The 23,261-nt window shown below is 55.4% G+C and overlaps 1 protein-coding gene across 5 annotated transcripts in view; it reads right to left on the bottom strand.

Moving 5' to 3' along the window:
* Positions 1-1,792: 1,792 nt before the first annotated feature.
* The window catches only part of SFXN5 (sideroflexin 5), a 95,750-nt gene continuing 74,281 nt past the window's right edge, over positions 1,793-23,261 (bottom strand). For 2 of the 5 annotated variants that reach the window (XM_040993225.1, XM_040993226.1), the window contains 2 exons: positions 18,711-18,828; positions 1,793-4,620 (listed from right to left, as the gene is read on the bottom strand). In XM_040993225.1, coding sequence (XP_040849159.1) covers positions 4,543-4,620; positions 18,711-18,828 — 196 coding nt within the window. In that variant the 3' untranslated portion in view covers positions 1,793-4,542. The remainder of the gene's footprint in view (positions 4,621-18,710; positions 18,829-23,261) is intronic. The other 3 variants (XM_040993228.1, XM_040993229.1, XM_040993227.1) reach the window with 2 other exon arrangements.

Raw genomic sequence — 23,261 nt, 5'->3', positions numbered from 1 at the left:
CACTTATCACCCTCCTTAAGGCCCTTGAAACTGCAGTGAAACCTCAGTCTTCAAACATTTTCTTTAATTAATTAATTAATTAGAAAAGGGGAGAGATATCTCCCATCTGTTGGTTCACTCCTCAAATGTCTGCAACAGCTAGGGTTGGACCAGGTCAAAACCAGGAGCATGGAACTCATCCCAAGGCTCCCCACGGGTGATAGGGCCTTTAAGTACTTGGGCCATCATGAGCCACTTCCATGGGAGGCTAATAGTAGGAGGCTGGTTCAGAATGGTGTAATTAGGACTCAAACTAAGTACTCTGACATGGGATATGGGTGCCCTGAAGCAGCAAGTTAACTGCTAGACCATGTGCCCACTCCAAGTCCCTAGTTTTTACTGTGGTTGGGTATCCTTGTCAGTGAGTAGAGTTGGGGGGAGGCAGGCTTTGGCTTTAGACAAGGCTGCCAGCAGGTGCCTTGTTGAGCGGGATGGAGCACGAACACCTTTTAGTCTCTGCCTGGAGAGATAACTGGTCCTTCAGGAAAGAGTAGGCCTGGAGGGAAATGGCTGTGATGTTCCTGTCTGCTGGTGGGGGTGCTCATTAGTAGCTGAGGGTGGGTGAGATGGCTGGAACTGCAGCAGCTCCCAAGCAATGGATGGGGCCAGACCCTGGGGCCTGGGGAAGAGTCACTCAGTGCTGCTGTCCCCCAAGAGCTTCCTGGCACTGTCCCTGATGAAGAGAAGGGAGGCCGCAAGGGACAGGTGGTGGGGCTAGGGGGCAGGGGAGGCCACATTCCTAAAGCGTTAATGATCTCTGGGCTGGGTAGGAGCTGAGCCCCCAAACCGGCTAAAAACAACAAACAGCTCCCAGGAGGGATTTGTGTCTGTCCTGAGAATCAAGGATTTCCGCCCGGATGGGGGCTGTGGGTTGTGGGGCTCTCAAGCAAAGACATTCCCCAGAGACCAGAAGCCCTAAGATGAGAGCAGACCCCTCCCCCACCCCACCCCCTGCTCCCACCCTCCCAGGGCAGTCCTCCACACACCTCCCCCCCTCCACACATGCACACCTGGGAGGAGAGAGAAAGGACCTGGGTACCGTCCCCATCCCTGCAGCAGGCCAGTGAGGACGCTGTGGTTGACATTCTGCAGGGAAGGACACTGGGGCTCAGCTAGCAAAGTACCTGGCATGGGGCAGTCGCTCAGCAAACATCAGTGAACAGGTGTACAAAGGGCCTGGCTGAGCCCAACCCAACCATGGTGGCTATTCTCTGCTAGATGGGCTTCCACAGGGATGGGAGATGCTCAGAGGGGCCAGAGAAAAAGACCACACCTACCTCCTTCCCTCCAGAACTCCAGGGCCTAGTGAAAAGAGAAGCAGCCAGGACAATCAAGAGTTGGTTAGGTCCAGGGACTGTAGGGGCCATGAAAAAAGATCTGGGATGCAGCAGCATTCCCAGGGCTGATACCACCCATGCTGCAGACAACACCTTTTTACCTCATGCAAATTCTCCCTGCACACCAAAGCCTGGGCAGGCAGTCAGCAATAGTCCCTCCTACTGTTTAGGCCCAGAGGAAATAAACCACAATGGAACCTGCCACAATTCCTGATTCACAAAAGGTTTCCTATGAGCACTCATGGCTACTCAGGATAGTGGACCTCCCTCTGTCCAGCTTCCTGCCCCTCACTAGGTCTCATCTGCCTTGCTCCCCCTTCCTCTGGCCAGACCCAACCTATACCTGCTTTTCCCACCAAGCCCTCAGACAGCCCTCTGTAGCCTCCCACTCCCAAGAGACAAAGCCACACTTGGTGCTTTCAATCCATCATTTATTGTCCACAGTTCATTAGTAGTACATAGATCACATTGATGGAGAGATTTTCTGAGAAGGTTAAAAAGTCGCAAGTCCCCGTCTGTGGCTGAGGCCTGTGCACTGGGGCCTCACTTCTACCCATCAGATCCAGGTTGCAGGACCACTGTGGCTCTGTCCATTGGCCCTTCTCCGGGTCCTCTCCCTGCTCCCAGGCCAGAAGAGCTCAGGAAGCTGTCTCCCAATCAGCAACTCGGGAAGTGGAAAGAGGCTGGTGACCACCTGGACACCATGGTTTTCTGGTCCTGCACCTCTGATGGCCTTATAGGAGTTGGGGAAAGGCATCTGGAGGCTAAGGGAATGTTTCCAGTGTCCCAGAGGATGCTCAGGCAGGGACTCCAAAGCTGGAGGGAGAACAAGCTGTAGGAATGTGCTGGACTCCGGCCCAGCCAGACCAGTATCCCCAGATTGTGGGTCCAGGCCCTGCTCTCTTCCCATGAGCCAACCTGCCCCTAGACCTCTCTCCTCTAGCCTGCAAAGAGCTGGCATGGAGGTTGGCAAAAAATTCCCCTTCATGAGATCTTCCAAAGCCAACAGTCCCTGTGTCACCACCACCTCAGAGCTATCATGACTGCTTGCCATTGCATCCCCTGACTGTCCCATAGAGCTGCCCCCTTAGCTCAACTGGAATTGCATTTGGGAACCTGAGGAAAAGTGACTAGAACCAAAGCAAATGGATTATGAGATGCTGTGACCACATGGGCGAGGCAGGGGTGGGCCTGGGGCCGGAGCAGCCAGCAAAGAAGGAGAGCTAGACAGGCCCCATCTCTGCCAGGCCTCTCGGTGAGGCAGGGTAGTATAGGGTGGAAAGTTTTGGTCCCAAGATAAAGTGCACAAGAACAAGATCCTATGACAGGTGAGGGCAGGGTGAGCCTGAAGCAAGCTTTGCCATGGGGGACTCAGACCCATCTGGAGGGCTACATAGTCCTGCAGTCATGGGCACACCATGGTACGGCAAGACTGGCTCAAAATGAGCTGGCCCACCTATGCTATAGCCCCCAACCCTGCTGCTTTGTCCTCCATGCCAGTCAATGCTCTCTCCCCTTTTCACTGAGAAGGGGCCTTGTACGCTAACACACTGCAGGGCCCACTAGCGGGCACAGGGGCTGGCTGAGAGACAAAGGTTCCAGGGCTCCAGCAGGTACACAAAGCCAATACCACCGCCAACCCATTTTACAACTCCCTCCGGCCTTGAGGTGCTGACAGGTGCCATGGCCATGCCCTCCCACCCAGCACAGGCTCACCTCCAGCTCATGTCCTCCTCACAGAGAAATCATAGGGTGGAGAGGCCCAGGGCCTGTACTCCGAAGGCTACATGATCCAGCTGAAGTCAGGCAGGGAGTACACTGAAGCCGATGCCTCCCCTTCATTGTGCCTTTTAGATGAGGCTCGCCCTGCTTACCACCCCCCACCCTAACCCTGCGGCCCCTGCTTCCCTCCTTCCTGGCCTGTAGCAGAGGCCTCCGGACCTGCAGGGGTCACAGGCAGCATGCAGGTGTGGCCCAGCCACCTTTGCTTCCAGACGATAGTGTTTAGTGAAAGTCAAGTTCTCATGGGATGTGGGGGTCATACAAGGTTTAGGGGCCTTTCCTTTTCCCAGTCCAATGTCCATCCTGAAGGCATGCTGGGATGGCTAGCATTCGGGCGGGACAGGGCAAGGCGAGGTCCAGCTGCAGGAGCTGTAAGGAACCCCCTGATCCAGGTCACTGGTTCCAGACAGGGTGGAAGATCCAAGGAGGAGCAGACTCGTCCGAGGCCATACAGTCTGCTAGATGGGGTGGGTGATGTCTCTTGGGTTCCCAGGGGTCCAGCTTTGCACTGTCTAGCCTGAGACCCTCTTTCTCAGGCAGGGGTGGAATGTGGCAGGTAGTCTCAGCCCCAAGGCCCAGACTCCATCAGCCAGGTGCCTAGAAGGATTTTCCTACAGAAGCTAGTGCAGGTCCTCAGGTCATCCCAAACACCATTCCTTCCTGGGAGCACCCTGCCCAGAGCTGGGGCCCTCTCAGGGGTATTTCAGAGCTCTCTAAGGAGGGTGAACCCAGCCAGTCCCACTGTCATCAGACTTCACCCAAAGGAACTTGTTGTGCAGTAGTGGCAGGTGTGGGGGCTGGCCATGTGCAGTGTCAACTGCCCATGGAATCTTCCAGAAGCCTCCAATGCTCCTTGGTTCCCTGGAACACTTCCTGAGGACCTTAGCTATGGTTAGTCCCTCCTGTGTGGGGTGCAGACCACCTCATTTCTCTGCCCGCTCCCCCACAGAGAGCTACCTGGCCCAGTCATTGTCATATCCTCATCCACCAGACCACTCCAGCAGACCAATCCAGCTACTAGGTCCCACCACCTGCCACTTCCGGTCAGCTGCAACTGAGGCTCAGACTTGAGTCTGATACAAAAGAAAAATAAAAAGAGAAACCAAGGTGTAAAAGGATCCTAATCCTACCCTATGGCATACAATCATTTCTCAACTTCACAGATAATTGTGTTGAGTGGAGTTTTCACAACCCCACATAAGGCCCAGAAATGCGCTTGATTCTCTATACAGAATTCCCTTCCCCTAAGTTAGTATGTGAATGGATTAGTCTTCTTACCGCTGCACATGGGTTGCACCCCCAGGAGCCCAGGGCCCTCCCTGTAGTTGTGGTGCCCACCTCCCCAGCCTAGACAGCACTGGGTTCCCAGGCCAGCAGGCAGCCCTCACAGCCCCTTGTTGTACACCACCGTCTGGCTGCTCGTGGCACGGGCAATCTCGGGCTCTAGTTGGGATGTCTCAATCTGAGGAGAGAGAACAGACAGAAGTGGTGGGAAGTGGCAAGAGGTCAAGTGGAGGCAGGGAACAGCAGCTGGGACTGCTCTAGGGCCCACAACTCCACCTTGCCCCCTGCCCCCTTAGACTTCCCATCTTAGGGCTCATGCACACCTTCTTGTTCAGGACAGTGTGTTCCTGTGACTGACCATCCCACATGCTGGCCTCCAGAAACCCCACTTTTCCTAGCACCTTATCCCCTGCCCTGTAGACACCCTCACCCTGGGTCACTCCCTGGGCTTGCACACCGTCCAGACTCCTTGCATCCACGTCACCTTGGATTCTGCAGTACCCTACGCTTCCAGCATCCCATCCACTCTTGCTCCTGTTTGCCTCAGGACCTCTCAGATTGGAGGCCCCAGATTTCAGACCTCCCCCTCCAACCCAGCCTCCTGTAACTGTCACTTCAGCCACACCCAGCCCAAGGGTTCTTCCACGATGGACAGTGAGAGCATCTCCACACCTGAATCTGACCCTCCTTGGACACCAAATTATCTACCCCTCACTTCGGCCCCTCCCCGCAGCCAGCTCCCTCATGCTGTTTAAGTCACCTGACAAATTTCCAGGTTTCCCTCAGTTCCCCACTCATCCTCAGCCAGGATGAAGGCATCAGAGGAGTTCCCCCTTCAACCCTGGCTTCCACTCCTCCAACCTACAACAGACCTGCATCTGCGCAGCACCAGTTACCCTCCCCTCTAGAGGCAGATACCCACCTGGCCCTGGTCCCCTGTGCCCCCTGCAGGAGCCCATGTGGGCATGGCTTCTCTCCTTCACAGCACAGCCCTACACGTGTGAGAAAGCCTCAATGTTCCTCTACGCCTGTCACGCTCTTTCCTCCCCAGGCCCATGTTCCTTTACAGAACCATCGGCCTCCTCACCTCCCACTGCAGCAAATCTGGCTTCTGCTCTCACCATACACGCCACCAAGGAACTGTCTACGGTCTTGGCCACCCCCACCCCACAGCATCCCCTGGATGCCTCTGAGATTCCCTGGGGCCCAGTGTGACCAGATCCCCATGGGTGATTCCTTAACCTGAAGCAAGTCCAACCACCTTTCTCCCTTAAGCCTCCGATCACTGCTGATGACCTGCTAGGATTAACTGTAACTGCTTATCCAATCCTTGTACTCAACCATCTGAAAATGGAACCAAATCCCTCATCTCCCCAGGCCTTCCAGGAATGACCCTAAAGGTACTTCTCTGGCCTGAGACCCTGGGGCCTCCCTGCCTCCTGCTGCCCACCCTCCCCCACCCCATAGGTTCTCATCCCGATAGTCAATCTGTCCCCTACCATAGCCAGTGCTGGGCCCCTCACCCATGAGCCTGTCCACACCCCTCCATTACCCGGTTCAGGGCTTCCCACTGCCAACAGAGACCAAGTCCAGCTTGGAACCCCTAGTCCCTGACTATCACTTGTCACTCTTTCCTTCTGCTGCAAGCAGGGGACACCCCTGACTAGTGTCCTTGGGTTCACTTGGCTGCTCCTTTGGACCCTCTGAAGTCTTCCTGAGATGTCTCCTTTGCTAGAGTCACCCTCCATTTGCACCCTATGCGGCTGTCTTCGGCTCAGCTTTCATGTCTGCTTGGAGGCTAGGCGTTGCCCCAGCTGGCCACTGCAGGTTTAGGCCACAGTTCCTTTGTCCTTCATCTCTCTATATTGGAATATTAGATCACAGCCTTTGGAGGCAGCAAATACACAGAGCATGCTCCCTGCATCCCCAGAACCTGGTACAGTGCTGGTCCACAGCAGGCACTCCCTAAGTGCTGAATAATTGGATGGGAAGAAAAAAGGTGTCAGGCATAAGGCCAGGGTCCCTAGCCTGAGCCCTGGAGATGTCCCAGTGGCTCGAGTGATGGCTTTCGGATGTGGGGAGTAAGCCCTCAGGGATGCCTGAGCACCCACCCAAAGGGGCCAGTTGGAGGGATCCATCAGAGAGAAGGCCTGACATACAGAGTCCTTGAAACCTTTGTTATTTAGCTCAGTTGAACTTGGTCTTGGGCACCTGCCATATGCCAAGACATAGCCACTCTTGGGAAGCGGGCAGAAGGTGGCACAGACAGGCCTGGCCTTTGCAGAGCTCAGTCAAGATGGGGCTGTGAGTGTCGGAGTTTAGACAGCATGCTGCTTGCTGGGGACTGGAGCTGGTGGGCTTGGTGGGGTTCTTGGAAAAAGGGAACTCTCCCCACATAGTGTCTGGTTCTGGTGTCTTGAGATAGCTAAACAGACAGGAGTAGGCCTGGGGCCCGGGTCTCTTCCCCACCCCTTCCCCTCAAACCACCTCCTCACTCTCTAGCCCTCCCAGCCCCCAAGTCCCCTGCACCCAGAGTCCCCTGTATCCCGCCAGCTCCCCGAGTCCCCATGCTCCCCCTGACACAATGCACAGCGCCCACGCTTAAAAATCTAAATGCTTTTGAAAATGTTTAACCTAGTTAGACAAATTAGCAAAAATTTGTGCAAAACAATTTAGGTATTTAAAATATTCAATGTTTTTAAAAAACTGGAAAACTGTTCTTAGCTTTCAGCTGCAAAAACCAACAAAATATAACATCCCAGCAATCTTACCATGAGGTGTAACATAACCCTTCGGGAAAGCTGTTAAACAGCTACTGAGGCATCCTGGGAAATAGCACTTCATTTATTCAAATGCACATATGTCAGGCTTTTGCACCATATGTCATTCCAAGCTATTTACAGTAATAATTAAATCTTAATCAACGTTTAACCTCTGTAAAATGTTTGAAGAATCCTAATCACCCTTCAGACTGCACTAATGAAGGAGAAATATATAAACATAAAAGGAAAATGATGCATAGATATCACACTGGAAAGAACAGTAATTGCAAAATTGTATTTCTTTTAAATATAATCAGTAAATGATGTAAAGTAAGCCAAGGAGTATTTTAAGTTAAGACATCTTGGATGTCAGAGGTGTGAGCAGCTAATTTTGTTCTGCTACCCATAACAGATGTAGCATATTTTATTTTAGTGCCATTATTAGCAACTTCCCATGCCGGCTTTCACTGAAGCACTAAGACCCGCATGGAAATCGGAGCTGCTGCTCTGCACGGTGGTGGAGGACACGGCCCAGGGCCACGGCCCGCTGGGCCTGCTCCCCAGGGAGCACTGGCCCCTCCAGGCCCCCTGGGCTTCCCACCACCAAGTGAGGGCAGCAGGTAGGAGAGGCAGCCTGGGGGGAGGGGGAGAAGCTGGCAGCAGGAAGGCGCCTGGGGGAGGCAGTGGAGGTGCTCAGGAGCAGGGGCTTGGGGACAGTGGTGCCATACTCGGCTAGATCTCTCTCACTTCATCCCATCTGCCCTCTCGCCTACAGATGTGTCTGGCTGCCAACTCTGTAGACCCGGGCCAGCACACAGAGGTGGTCAAAGACCAGCCTGTGCCCTTGAAACACACTCAACAGCTAGGGGAGGAGTTACACAGTTATAGGCAGACAGATTCCAGCAAGGTGCCATGGAAACTGGGGAGGCGCTGGGGGCTACGGTTTATCAGCAAAGGAACAAGGAAGGAGGACTGCTCAGAGGAGGTGCTCCAGGAAAACAATGGAGCATCCTGCTCAAAGAGGACAGGCCGGGCTTGCAGGGTGAAAGGGAAGGCAACGGATGCAAGGTTGGGGCAGGCAGGGTATTGTGGGCCAAGGAGAGGAGTCAGTAGTTTCTCCAGGGTCCTTGGGAGCCATTGAAGGGCCAATGAGCTGGGGTGTGCCATCACCCTAGGCTGTTTCGGAAAGGTCTTGGTGGCAACGGTGGGTGTGGAGGATGGACTAGGGGGTGGTAAGAGAAGGGATAGAGAAGGCTGGCGGGGCACAGCTGTCACAGTCAGAGATGCTGCCAGTGGGGACAGGTGGGAGGGTACACCATTGATTCTTTCTGCGGGTGAGATCCATAGGAGAGGATGACCAATCCCTGGCAGGGGGTGAGAGGGAGGTGTGGACGATGACTGTGCGTTGGGTGACTCCTAATTCTAGCTCAGCAGCAGGAGGCTGCTGCTGCCATTCTCAGGGGTGGGGGTGGGCATGGGGCAGCCCACAAGTTGAACCTGGGTGCCCATGGGGTCTTCTGGTGGAGAGGCAGATGGGCCCAGGGTTCTGGAGCTCTGGGTGAGAGAAAGAGCCCGAGATGTGTGCACACAGCCCCAGCTCCAGAGTGGGGGAGCTTGCCCAGGAGAGCAGATGGAGGGGAGGGTGCCAAGGCCTGGGGAACAGGCACATTTGAGGGGTGGGTGAAGGGAACAAGCCCACAACAGCAGCCTCGGGAGACCAGTCCAAGAAGCACAGTCAGCGTCACCTCTGACACGAAGCCCTCATGGATACCAGGGAGTGCTGCCACTTGAGGGCTCAGGGGCTTAGGTCCTGGCAACTGGATTTCAGCCTGGATTCCTCACTGCCACCAATGCTGACATGGGCTCACTCCCCCCATTTTGGCCCAAGTCAACTGGCCACTGATAAAGACATTCTTGAGCCTGCCGCCATGGTGGGGTGTTGAGCCAATGACCTCCCCACCATGTTGGCATGGAACCGGGGGCTCCTCACCAGTGTTCTCAGCAGTAGAAGACAGGAGCAGGGACCCCTGGGCTGTGTGCCTGACCATTCCTGCCATTTCCTGTCCACCACCCCAATGAGCAAGCATCTTCACTGAACATCACCTCTTGGGGGTGAGGTGGGGAGGTGTTAGGAGTTGAATCTTAGGCAGTAGCTTTGGCAAGTTCCTCTCCAGCCCGAGAGCCGCTCAGGCAGGAGTCGGAGTTGGAGGGTGGCTGTGTGGGGATCATGAAGGAACAACAAATCCCAGAACTGGAGGGTGCTGGGAACACACCTGCCCTGAGACACACAACCAGCAGAGAATCCTGGCACACCCCGGCTCCTGGAGCTCCAGTGGAAGGCACCCCTCACCCCACACTTCCAGCTGGGACCCTGCTGTCCTTCCCAGGAGATGTCCCCTGCATCCCTTGAGCACCCCAGACCCCCAGCTCAGCCCAACACCTTTCTTTCATGGTGGAGGGGGAAGGGTTAACCTTGAGCTATTTCTCTCTGTCTCCCAGCTCCTGACAGGTGGGGGGCAAGAGTCAGGAATGCATTGGGGGGCCAAGGGGGCTACCTTGGGCCTCTACAGCCCTGTGAGCACGCACACACCTGCAGTGGCGGCCAGCGGATAGTTTACATATTTGAACCTGGAGCTAAGGTGCAGAGACATAAACAGGAAACTGGATCCCCTGGCCTGTGCCCCTCTCACGGGGGCTTTTACCCACTACAAAGAACTTCCTCCTCCCAGCCTTTCTTCCTTGGCTTTTCTACCTTCTTTACAAAGGTGTGGGGCTGGGGGTGGGGGTGTTTGGTGTGACCCTGTGACACAGCTCAAAGCCATCTTCTTGCTGGGGCAGGGAGCGGGCGGGGGGAGTGCGACTTGGAAAGGCCTGCAGGCAGTGGCAACATGGACACCAGGTCCAAAGCACCTGGCTGACCCTGGGTGCCTGAGGACTCTGCCAGCCTTGGAACCTGCATGCCCCTCTGATGCCTCGCCAGGGCTGGACAGGCTCAGACACACTCCACGCCTCCACTTTGGGGAAGGGCTTCCTGCGTGTCCCTGGAGGCCAGGAGTGTTCTGAGGACCAGTGGAAGCCTGAGCCTGTGTCGGCCCTCTAGGGCTGGCCATGGGCCTCCCTGCCTTCTTGGTGAAGGTCAGACTCCTGACCTATACACTGAAAGCCTTGCTGAACTTTCTTTGGGCATTCTCACATACCAGCTGGTCTCTGTCTCATAAACATTGTATGCATGGGCTTTGAGGTCCCAATCCAGGCCACTCCTCTAAGGCTGCCCCTTCCAGGAGGCCTTCTGTGATTGCAAACCAATGCACTGCTGCTACTCCTGGCTCCCCTTATCACACCTCCAGCCATGGGCTTCATGGGGGCCCCCTCCCTATTCTGTCATGGTGGTTTGGTACCCCTGAACTTTGTACACAGTTGTTCCTCAATACCAGCAGGACAAAATGAACCCAAAGGATGTCAAGTACAGGAGCCTATCTCACACTGTGCCCCTCCCCTGTGCTGGGGGTACCCAGCAAATGCTGAGACACCCCCCCACACTTCCTGGAGCTCTGCACTGTGCCTGAGTGCCCTCTGGTGGACCAACCTCAGAACTGTTCTCTGTCCTCTGAGCTCTCGGTTTCCAGGGCTCAGTTTCCCCATAGGGGCAGTGGGAAGATTTTTCTCCCTTTGGGACTGGGATGGGGATAGAATCAGGAAGTGGACAGGAAAATCCCGTGGGGGCCTAGAAAGCCCCCGTGGTGCTGTGTAAGGCTGGCTGACCCCAGGGGCCTCTCTGAGTCCAGGCCTGCCCTGCTCGCCTATGTCCTGTTCATTCAGCTTACTTAGCTGAATCATGCAAGTTCTCCATATTTAGCACTCATTGATGCTTTCAACACTCCCCACAGACACCTGCACAAGCAAGCCCCTCTCCCTGTCCCAATCTCAGTGAGGTGTTCTGGAAGGTCCCAGGAGGGGGACCTGGGGAAGGGACAGGCTGGAGGTGGCCCTGCTGAGGCCTGTATGCTTGTGCGTGTGTGGGCTCATGTGCACGCGCGGACTTGGGGTGGGGGTGTGGGGAACAGGCAACATGACAGGTGGCGTTGGCGTTCCTGGGCTCTGAGTGGCTTTGCCATTCCTATCTGTCCCTCCTGGGGGGTCCTATGGGCGAACTCCAAGAAAGCAGCGGGCGGGGAGGCGGCAGATTTCTGATGGCAAAAATAGCCCGCTTTGGAGTTCAGTAGGGACTGATGAAACCGGTAAATGAGAAAAACCCCAAACAAACATCTCTGAACAAAGTGGGAGATGGATCTGAGATGGGAGGGGAGGAAGGCTCTGCTCTGGCGACAGTGACTGCTGCTATGGACTCAGAAGGGACACAAGGTCGCCCTGGACATTGTCTCTGACCTCACAGCAGCCCTGGCAAAATGAGAAAAGCGGGAACCTACACAGTTCAGGTAATGAGCCATGCCCTGGTAGCTAAAGGATGTTGTGTGTAGAGTCCAGCAGAATGGCTCAACTGGCTAATCCTCTACCTACAACTGCCAGGATCCCACATGGGCACTGGTTCATGACCCAGCTGTTCCACTTCCCATCCAGCTCCCTGCTTATGGCCTGGGAAAGCAGAGGAGGATAGTCCGAAGCCTTGGGACCTTGTGCTCATGTGGGAGGCCTAGAAAAAGCTCCTAACTCCTGGCTTCAGATTGGCTCAGCTCTCTGGCTGTTGCAGCTAAATATTTAGGGAGTGGATCAGCAGACTGAAAATCTTTCTGTCTCTCCTCTTTGTAAATCTGCCTGTATAATAATAATAATAATAATAACAATAATAAGTCATGGATGGAATGATGGAGAAAGGATTATTGTCCAGTCAAGGCAGGGAGGAGACTGCCTGGAGAAGGAGTCATTTCTAGAACAACTTGGATATGGCCTGAGTCTGAGCTTACTCGCATTCTTCCACACTTTCAGCTAGGAGTTTCAACAATCTCTAATAGAACGGGAGATGGCTGGGGTGGGGGACACATTTGCTGTCTAGCCAAGCACCTCTTTCCTTAGGGTAAAAGGATACAGCATAGGTTCTGGGAGCTTCTGGAGATTCCCTCCCCCCACCACCATTTCTTTGTCATCCAGGGAGAATGTGCCTCTTGATTAACTCTGAGCACCACAAAGGAGGGTAAGGAGGGAGCAGGCGGCGGCTGCACTTGACTCTCAACCAGCTCTTCCATGGCTGAGAGGGCCTCTAGGAGCCCCACTCCAGAGCCAGTGCTGGATGAAGCTGATGCATGCCTGGAACATGGGGCCTGATACCAGGAGCTCTCCAGAGCTGAGGGAGGGGCTGGTTGGAGCAAGATGTGCCCCCCTCCTGGGGGGGTGACTTGGAGGATGAGGGCAAGGTCAAAGACGAGGGGCAAATAGGCCGATCAGGAAACAAGCCCAGGGACAGGAAGGGGAACCTGGCTTGGCAGCTGCGACAAGGGAGCCTCCAACCTCACCCAGGACACATGGCCAGAGCTGGCTGCCGGGAGGTCGGGAGGGTCCCCAGGGGCAGGCGAAGACACCATTCCCTAGCCAAGCCTGGCCCAAGCCCAAGGGTTGCCTCTGCCTTGATTGCAGGACCAGGGCACCAGCGTGTGTCTGCACTTCCAGAATCCTACTGGGCAGAGCCAGGTGGAGACCTGATTCCAATTCCGGGCCAGGAGGAAGACGAGGGCTTTGAGGTGAAGCCCCGAGGTCCTATAGAGAGCGGAAGCTGAGCAAGGCCAGCCAGAGGGGCCGACAGCAGGCCTAGGGGACACAGGACAGTCCCCCAGCCCTGACACCACCCAGGGGCAGGGCCAAGTCCCTGCTGCCCCCACGCCCCACGCCTCCCTCCCACGTCCCCAGCCAAGCCCCACCTTCTTCTGTGGACACATTTCAGCCTCACCAAATCAGCTAATTATTGACAGTTGGTGAAGAGGAGATTTCACTTTTTCCTCCTGTTAAACTGCTCCTAATTAGTTCCCTGTCACCACGCTGGCTCGCCCGCCCGCCGCCGCCGCCCGTTCACAGTGCCTCATTAACCTTTTGCTCCTCTCCTGCCGCCTGCCAAAGAGACGAAGACAAAAACAGATTGCTGAACAATGGCTCCGGCTTGTGTGTGCAGCCCCGGCCCCCAGCCCTGGGGCTCCTGCGGGGGAATGGTAAGGGAGAGACAGGGAACTGGTTAGGGGGGCAGCCCATGAGGAATCCAGGGAAAGAGAGGCACAAAGAAAGACAGGAACAGGGGCCCAATGCAGTAGCCTAATGGCTAAAGTCCTCTCCTTGCATGCCCCAAGATCCCATATGGGCGCTGGTTCGTGTCCCGGCGGCCCCACTTCCCATCCAACTCCCTGTTTGTGGTCTGGGAAAGCAGTCAAGGATGGCCCAAAGCCTTGGAACCCTGCACCTGTGCGGGAGACCCAGAAGAAAGACAAGGACAGGGACGAGGTAGGGCAGGGAGAGGCGCGCTGTTTCTTGCTCCATTGGTGGGGTTGGGGTATATTTAACCCGGTCTGGCCTCCTGTGGCAGCCATGCCTGTTGGCTTTGACAGGGGACTCTGGATCTTGCCCTGGGGCACGCAAGGTACCAACATGTACATGTCTGTGCATTTATGACAGAGGTGACCACATTCGCGTGGAAGCCAGAGGCTCCCAGAAACGAGGCCCCCTGTAAGCACAGGGAGGCCTTCACAGCCTACGGGACCTAACGTGGCCCCCGGCCGGCGCTTGCACAGCCTTCTCCTTGACTTGCATCCCACCGCCCACTTTTATGTGACACCTGTTAGGGAGTTTCCATCTGCCCCACCCAGAGCTGTCACCCAGTCATCCCAGATCCCAGAAGGGGACAGCACACCAGCCTCTGGGTGCTAATGGCCTTTCCGTGCCTGGGGACAGCCAGGCTGAGCAGGCTTTGACCATGGGGTCCTCCCACCGATTTAACTTCTGGATCGGGGTAGATCCCAACACTCTGCATGAACAATGGTAGTGGGGTCCAGAACAGAGGCCAGACCCTGTCCCAAGTTCAGTCTCCAGCCTCACTTGTTGACCCCATCAGATCCCTCCACTCTGGGTCAGAAAACAGACACTTTCTGCAGAGGTCCCTGTGACGGTGGGTACTGGAATCCTCTGATTGAGGGGCCTGGGGGCACAGACTGAGGGTGATGAAAGGGTGGGATGGGGAGTTCTACGGCATCCTTCTGTCTGGGTACAAAGCTCACTCTATCAGGATAATGCTGGACCTTGGGCTAGGTGCCTGACCTTGATGTTCCCCAGCATCCTCATTTATCAGCAAGGAACCCTGCCTTGTAGGATCGTCATATTGGCCCTATTTCCCTGCCACAGTCACCTGGTCCCTCCCTGCTCAGGAGGCCATGCCTCCCCAGCTCCTGGGCTAGGGGCCTTCGTTCATGACCACTGCCCTCTCCAGGATACCAGTGAGTGACCTCCTAGCCTTCCATGCCTTGGAGGCAGCCACCAAGTCTCACCTCCCCCAGGTCCCTCTGCAGTCATTCCCTGTGCAGGGAGCCCCTTCCTCCTCAAAATGTCCTGGTCCTTGGCTTGCATGAAGCCAGACACTGTCTAAGCCCGCTCCCCACCCCTGGATGGCAACTCTTCCTCCCAACGGGGGTAAAACCTCTGCCTGTGCTTCAGGTCCCTCCCCTCACCAAAGCATCAGTAATCAGAATCTCCCTAGAGCCATGGAGGCACACATCTGTACTAAACTCCCCTCGGCACCCAGTGACACCAAAGGGCATCAGAAGGACTTACCTCAGCAAAGCAGGCAGAATTCCCAGCCCATCACTGGGATCCTTGGCAATGTGGCCCTTGCCACCATCTTAACAGGCAGAATACTGTCTTGCAAACTCTCATGGGGTTTGTAGGGAGCCCTGAAGCTCTTCCCTCAACCTCTGGGGTTGGTGAGTTGGAAGCCCCACACCAAACACTCCAGCTCAACTGTTCTCAAACCAGTTCCTAAACTCCATCTCCACTAATTAATTAATTAGCGTTCCAGCGATTACTTGTGTTGACAGCCTTGGTGGCTTTTGGCAAGGCTGGGTCAGCCCAAGCAAGCCCAGACTTATTGTAGCAAATCCCACCGGCAGTGGGGACAGAAGATAGCTCCCTGTACGGCATAAGCATCACCTCGTTAGGGAGAACTAATTGGGAGGATTCATGGGGGGAATGATGTTTCCCCTTCCCCGAGCCAATTGGTGGATAGCCTCAGTACCCTGGGTTGTGGATGGGCTTCAGAATACCCCGTAACACCCAGGTCAGCCCTCATCCTGCAGGGGTAGACACAGCTGAGGAAGCAGTTCTCAAAACTACACCCCCTCCTCCTTTCCCAGAGGGCAAAGATTTATGCAGTGATCACACGTCTCCCAATCTAAACAGGTTTGAGTTGCAAGAAGAGGGACTTTGGCTGGGGATGCAGAATTAACCTGTGTGTCTGTTTGAGGTAGACGTGGAGAGGCAGAGGCCTGGAAGTTGCTGCGGAGCCTCTGTGAGGTCAGGGCAGCTCACTCTGGGTCACCTCCCTGCACCAGAGCTGGAGGCTGATGTGGATGGGTGGCAGCCACCTCTCCATCACTGCCCTCCCCGCCCCCCACCACCTGCCACACAGTGCACCTGGCGCCTCCCCCACTGCAGTGTGGCTCCGGGTCTCTCCTTTCTCTGCTACACCCCTTAGCCCCTGCCAGAACAGTTGCTGTGTTCTCAGAGAGTCACATGCTGGAGGTTTGGTCCCCAGTGTGGACAGGGTTGAGATGGAGGAGCCTTTGAGAGGTGTGGCCTGGTGCAAGGCAGTTGTTCTGGGAACTCTGCCCTTAGATGGGACCAATGCTGTTGGCAGGGAAAAGTGGAACCGGACAGAGCTGGCTGTGCTAGAGAGGCCTCACACACAAACCTCATTCTTCCACTGTGGTCAGTCTGAATTTCTGCTTTTTGGCCATGCCAGAATGGAGCCAGGAATCCCCATCCAGGATGCCAGCATCATCTGATTGGACCATGAGTCAAATGCACCTCTTTTCTTGATACAGTGTCCAGCCTTGGGCATTTTGTTACAGCAACAGAATAGGACCAGGACTTAGGTAAGTGCTTGGGAGTGGACAGGAATCCAGCCCCAGATAACCATTGGAGGCGGCATTCCCTTACAGCTCTGCAAGAGGAGTGTGGACCTCCGGGCCTTCCTCTCACATCAGTCCCATGTGGGGCTGGTCCCATGGCTGTCCTGGGCCTCTACTTCCACAGGGTGGTAAACTGGGTGGCCCTAGGAGTCTGGCCTGGGCTGGTCTCTGACTCTGCTTTCGGTTTTCTCTGTTGTGGGCAGCCCTGTGCTGGCAGGTGAAGCTGTGAGAACAGGAGGCTCAGGGCACAAGGTACCTACAGCACACAGGTGACTAGGACCCTTTTCTAGAGCCTGAATCCAGGCTGACATCACAGAGACAGATGGCAGCTTCAAGGAGTACTGGCTCAGCCCCTTGAGGATGGAGATCCAGGGTCTGCTGGGGAATGCTATCCTTTACATCTGCAGAATTGCTAGACTGGCCTGGGGCTCTCAGCCCAGGCTGAGGCTGCGACAGCATCCCTGTCCTAGCCCTGAGTTGGGCCGATGAAGTAGACACTGACACAGATAACACCCCAGGAATCCTCCTGCATGGTGTCCGTAAGACAGCACCCCAGCCCCTCCACCATCTCCTCCTCAGGCTCTGGGACCTGGGGAGGGAAGCGAATCCAGTGTTCATCCTCCAAGGACCTTGAACCCTGAAAGCTGTGTCCCCACCTCCTCCTCCAAGTCTGCGGCTCTCCAGTCCTCAGAGTCCTGGCCCAGCACCACCTTCACTGATTTCTTTCTCCAGGGGCCCCACCTGCAGCAGGGCTGCTCCTGACATTGCAATTGCATCAGTGCCCTCTCGGGCTCACTCTGGGCAGCAGTTTGCTTACTCCACACACCACCCACTGTTTGCCCCTGTATGAGTCTTGCCCATCTTCACTCCCAGCCCCAATTAGAGGCCAGGTCCAGCACTTCCTTACCAGATGCCCTGCCCACCTTGTCTGGAAAAATGGGGTTAGGAAGGGTGAGGATAGTGGGTGCCCTACAGTTCATCCCCCGCCCCACCGCCATCCTAGCCCCATCCCACCCTAACACCTCTCCTGGCACCACCCACCAGGCTTCTCTGCTGCCTCCTATTCCCCCAACACTCATCAACTGTTTTCCACATGGTCCCCTCTGAATGCCTCAAATCTCTTCATTCTCTGTCATAGTACACAGAAACACCCAGAACAATGCCCTCAACTTGCCCAGCCTGACTGTACCTGCCCCCAACTCTCCTACAGCACACTGGAGTCGGAGGGGCTTGGCCCCAACCGAGGTCATGCATCAGGACCTGTGCTGTCCCGACCCTATCCCTCCAGCACTCCTTCCCATCTGCCCAGCCGCCACCTTCACAGTCACACAGCTGCAGTCCTTCCCAGGTAACACATAGAAACAACCCCGTGAGGCATCTCATGGTTCCACACGTGGGCTGGCTTCTTTTATTTCCCTACTGAGCCTCACCTGGGCCCTGGCACCCAAGGACACAGGATCAGCCTTCATGGACAGTGACCACCTCTTGGGGTGCTGACCTGTGGGCAGCCACCTACCCTTGGCCGTGCAGCCCAGGCCCCTCAGGCACTCCAGAACAGAGCGGCTTCCCGGGGGCACACCCACATGCTCATTCCTAGGCTCCTCGTCCCCACCCACATAGCAATTCAGGTCCTCCCTGCAGCCTGCCCTGCTCCTCTCTATCATGTGACATGGTCTCCACATCTGCCTGGTTGGGGGAAAGTCAGGAATCCAGGGGCGCATCCTGCCAGCTCCCTCCCCCTCTTCCCACATACAGTCCCTCCTCAAACCCTGAGGAAGCAGCCTTCTCACATTCCCTTCAAGGACCCCATTCTTTCTCATGCCCCCTGCCAAACAGCCTGGACCAAGCCCACTGGCTCCAGCTGGATGCATGCCACAGCCTCCTGCTGGAAAGGCTCTTCAGAGCTCCAACCCCTCCACCCCCCTGCCTCAAGTTGCAACTGCAGGAAACACCACAATCGGAATGACATCAACCTTTTTGGCTTTGACATACTTCCAGCCTCCCAACACCACTCGGCCCCAGCCCACCTTAGCAGGCCATGCTGGACAGGCTAAATGCTGTCTCACTCCAGAACTTTCCCCCAGCTCTCCCTTAATCCCTTCTCACCAGGCCCCAGGGCACAGCCACCTCCTTGCAGGCTTGGTGGGATTTGCTGTCCCCTCTCCTAGGTGCAACTGAACTTCCCCTGTCTCGACCATCCTCACACTCTGTGTGCCATTCCCTAGGCCATCCTGTGCTTACTGCTTGACCTTCAACTCTCAGCAGTCACCACCTAGGCCAGGCTCGTTCGCAGTTCTAACTTAGTGCCTAGCATGGAGCTCAGGTACTTGCTGACCAGTGACCAAATTGTCCTGGGCTTACCACCCCCTCTTCCACACACCCCCACTGACCTCTGACATCTGTGGGAAGAGGCTGATGGCCAGTGGCAGGGCCAGGCCGAAGGCTGCCAGGCACACGAGGCTTTGCACTGGGAGGAGCAGCCGGGGGCGCGCCTGCAGGAGAGCTGTCCTATAGAGGAGAGAGAGGAGGAGTGCCATGAGGTCTGAAGATTGGGTGGGCTGCTGTGAGCCCCCACACTAGGGCTGGGTCCCCGGTGGGGTCCCAGGGTGCAGGACTGGGCATTAGCTATGTAGATGTAACAGAATTCTGTCTTTGAGGTTTGTCACCATCCACACCCCTAGCCCTAGGCCCTGCCTTGAAGCACACGGCTGGTCGCGTGTGTTTAGCCAGTGTCAGTAAGACCCCATGAGGAGGATGTCAGAAGATGTTGGCTCCTGCTCCTGGGGACACACAAGGCAGTGAGAGAGTCAGAAGCAGCACACGGGAAACCAACAAACAAATGCCAAGTTCAGGGAGGAGACAAAACATGTGCACACACATAAGAACATGAAAACACACACTTACTTGTATGTGCACACACATGCAAACACATGCTGGTGCAAGCATATCTAAGCAATACAAGCACAGGTGCACACACACTCACATACATGTGCACATACATACAACCTCAGGAGGCGATCTCCTCTTGGGGCAGAAGACACTCCACTGGCCTCCTTAGCAATTCCACCCAAAAGCCACAGAGCTGGGGAGGGATTTTATCCAAGGCCAAGTGTATAGGGCAGGTAGACACGAACTCCTGACTCCTTGGAAAAGCCACTGCCTCAAGCTGCTTCTGGCTCCCTTTCTGCAGGCCCCTTTGCCAGCTCTGCCTCCAGCCCACTCTAGCTGGCACCCATGAGGAACCATTCTGGGGCCAGGGGGAATATGGAAAATCTCCCTCTAGGATCCAAGGGTCTTCTAAGCTCCAGGACAAAACAAGCTCCACAGATAGAGAGTGGGAGTCACACCAGCAACCTCAAATACCTTCACCATGTTCACCACAGCTGTCCACTCTGCACAACTTAGCAGCTGCCTCTTGAAGCTCAGATCACAAGCATCCACTTGGGGATCCCCGGGAGTGCCAGCGGGATGGACAACTGGACTACGTGCAAGGGGGCATTTTATGGACACTCAAATTGGAGACAGAGAGGGAAATGAAGCCCCCTGAGGGGAGTGTGTATTATCTCACAGTCTGTAGGATTCGGCTGTGGCTCGCCGTGCTTTAAACGTAAACAGGCTCCCTTCCTGGACCAGGCTGATACTGGGGGCCAATGCTAAGCTAGATGGACTCTATAACATCATATACTCACTGTGATGCTTTAGCATACTAACTAACACATGTGTCAGTTTCCTAAATAGGGAACACCAGACCATGTAAGGAGCAAAAAGAGGTAGTAAATTCCAGAAATCGCAACCTACCCGCTAGGAAAGCCAAGACTGTTTTGCCCTAGTAGAAGCAGCCCCCTGCCCTCCTTCCATTGACCTGCTCATATAACACAGAACATGGCCCCCACTTAGCTGTGGAGTATGCATCCTCATTTTCTCAAGAAAACACTTGCTGCTCACTATTCCTGTCCTCTGACTCCTGGATTCTCTCTCAAGGTGAAGTCCAGGACCTAGGTAGCCAGTAGCCTTCACTGTCTGCCTGGTACCATCCTGGCCTCCGTAACTGCTTCCATGTGACCATCTCCTGGTGCCAAAAGGGTTCAGGTCAGTTTCTTGCCCCTCCCTCAGGAGAGCAGGGCCACCCCATGGCCACAGGTAGGCGACACGAAGGCAGTGTGACCATCCTCACCTCTTAAGGCAAGAATCCCAAGAGTACTTGGCCCTAACCAGGCAGCAGCAGTTCTCAAACCCAAGTGTGTCCCAGGGTAGCCTGTACAGCTGGGTAAGAACCCACACTTCCAAGAGCCCTCCACCCCCCACCCTGGGCTCAGCCGGCATCAGACATGGTCTCTGCATGCTCATGGTCTCACAGTAATGCAATTGATGCCTGGTGATTGTGTGATTGCTGTGGTTTCCTGCTGTGCAGACCACGCAGCCTGTCCAACTGATGAGTGAAGCTTGGATGAAGCTACATGACAAGAGTAAGAGACAGAGGTACCTGGTTCAGGCTCACACTCATGCTCTTCCAGGCTAGGCCTCACATGCCCTACACCCTCACTGGGCTCAACTCAAGGTATCCTTAGGCGCCTGGAGGGACTGGTGTAAGCCTAAAGCCAACCAGGAGGCTTACAACTGCAGGTCAAGTTCTGCTGCACGACAAGCAGAACTTGGGGCCATCAGCAGTGGCAGGAGGGGGCATGGTGTCCCTGGAGGCACCGCCCTAGGGGTCACTTATGGGTGACTGGAGAAGAATAAAGCTCTTTTTAGGTAGAAGAGGGGGCATACCTGGGCTCGATCCTCAAAGCTTTCTGCTAGGCACACCAACAGTTCCCCTTCAATAAAGGGTGGTGCCTTGGTGCCTATTTCTAGTGTGATTGGCTGAAGTCTGCACTGGGAAGACAGGCCAGGAAACCCCAGCTCAGTCTTAGCTGAGGGAGACCCGAGGCTATGGCTAAGCAGGAAGACTTGAGTCCCAGCCCAGAGAAAGCAGGCAGGAGAGTGAACACAGCAGGCTGGGGGAGGGGAGGAAGAGAGGGAAATGGCAGGAAGGGATTGGAAAGGCAGCTGGGGGAGTTAAAATATGCAGATGGAGAGATGTGCAAATGCCTGAGAGAGAGGAAAGACCCGGATCCCAGAGAGAGATGGAGGCTGTGGGAGCGGACTCGGGGACCTACAACCAGGATGTGGTCTGTACCCTGACCCAGGTTAGACGCCATTTGGTGCCTCCGCAGCCCTCTCACACTGCAAGGCCAGGGATACAGGGCTGAGTGAGCAAGCCACAGCCTCTTTGGTCCAGCACAGACCTCTGCCTCTGAGCTGGTGAGCAGGGATAGAGGAGGCTGATCCCAGCTCTGGTTCTGAAGCCAGCTTCCTCCTTGGCCTGGCTGCTAAGCTCTTGCTGCAGGAAGGCAGGGCAAGCAGCAGGGGCCACAGAGGTTGCTCCCTGCACCTGCCTGTGGACCTGTCCAAGAAGGCAGCCTAGGTCTGGGCCGTGAGTCCTGGCTTCCTAGTTTTCATTCCAGGATGAGCCCCTGCTTTCTCCTCCCATCAGGAAACCCAGGGGCCTGGAAAGGAGGAACTGAGATCAGAGGTGGAGCCAGCCTGGTCCCAGCCCCTGGACTGCCACACAACAGCTGGTCCCCTCCCCCCTTCCACTGCTGTGCATTCCTTCAGCACCAGCAGCACAGTGAGTTTGCACTCCATTAATTTGCAAGGAGGCTGCTTTGTAAGTGTTCTTTTGTCTTTTTTTTTTTTTTTGCCAGGCTATCTGGACTCTCAGACCCACCTGGTACTCCCTGGGGGGATGGGGATGGGGAAGCACCTCCCCCATCAGCCTTCTCAGCACAGGCCCTGAACCATCACCCCAGATGTCCAAAGGCCACTTGTTATGGTCTCTGCCAAGTGCTTTAGGAGCTGTCGATGGCAAAGGTCCAGTGAGCCCGTTGAGGAAAGGATAGTGTCCACATATTCTAGGAGGGAAACGGAGGCTTGGGGAAGCTCCCTGACTACAGCAGATGGGCAGAAGTGAGGAAGCAGGAACCCAGATTTTATTTTCCTACCAGTAATCTCTGCTCACTTTGCCAGGCAGCTTTGCCTGTCCCACCACCTCATCGTGCAGTGAGCAACTTTGAGACCCTCATTCATCCGGATATTCCTGGTACAACTTGGGCTGGACTCTTTTCTTCTTTCCAATGTCTCAAAAGTTCCAGGCAGGAATCAAGCATACACATGGCTGCCAGGAGCCCCAGAGGTTAATCTGGACTACATGGGACTTGATCTCAGACACCCAGACAGGAGGCAGATCCTAGGCAATGGAGATTCAGAATTAGAATAACCTGAACCCCTTGTGACACACAAAGCCAAGATTAAGCCATCAAATCAACAAGATGCCAGCCATCATTGTATCTTCTGCTAAAGCAACTCAGAGCTGAGTGAGAAGGGGCCACAACTCATGGTTCCTATGGAACAGCTCCTGGATGGCATGGGTGGGCTGACCCAGCTTTCCCGGCTCCTCCTGCTCATAGTTTACAGGGGTAAAGGGCAGAACATACCAGAAAGGCAACATCCAGAGGCAGAGGAAGTTAAACACTGGTCCTGCCCTTCCTCATGAGATGACCAGCTGCACATTAGCCCAGTGATCCCAGCAGGCCTAGGGTGGAGTGCAGGGCCAGTGGACCGGACAGATGAGGCTCCTTGCCTGTGGCTGGAAATCTCTCATCCATGGGTTCACATCCTGAGCCGGGAGGGCCAGGCTCCCACCGAGTCCTGGGCTTCTGTCGCCCCTGATACCCTTCTGTGACGAGTGCAGCTGCTTCGCAGAACTTGTCACAGGAGGGCTGAGTCTCAGCGTATCATGAGCATACAGGGAGCTGTGTCCCAGAGCCAGGGCTCTGGATCCTGCGGTCTGGAGGATGGAGGCTCCAGCCTTGTGTTGCTTACAGGTGTGTGGTTCACAA

This window comes from Ochotona curzoniae, unplaced genomic scaffold (genome assembly GCF_017591425.1).
Source record: "Ochotona curzoniae isolate NIBS_2020 unplaced genomic scaffold, NIBS_Ocur_1.0 contig_883, whole genome shotgun sequence".
NCBI lineage: Eukaryota > Metazoa > Chordata > Mammalia > Lagomorpha > Ochotonidae > Ochotona > Ochotona curzoniae.
Note: the sequence above shows the minus strand (reverse complement) of the source record. Positions and strands in the feature narration are given on the sequence as shown.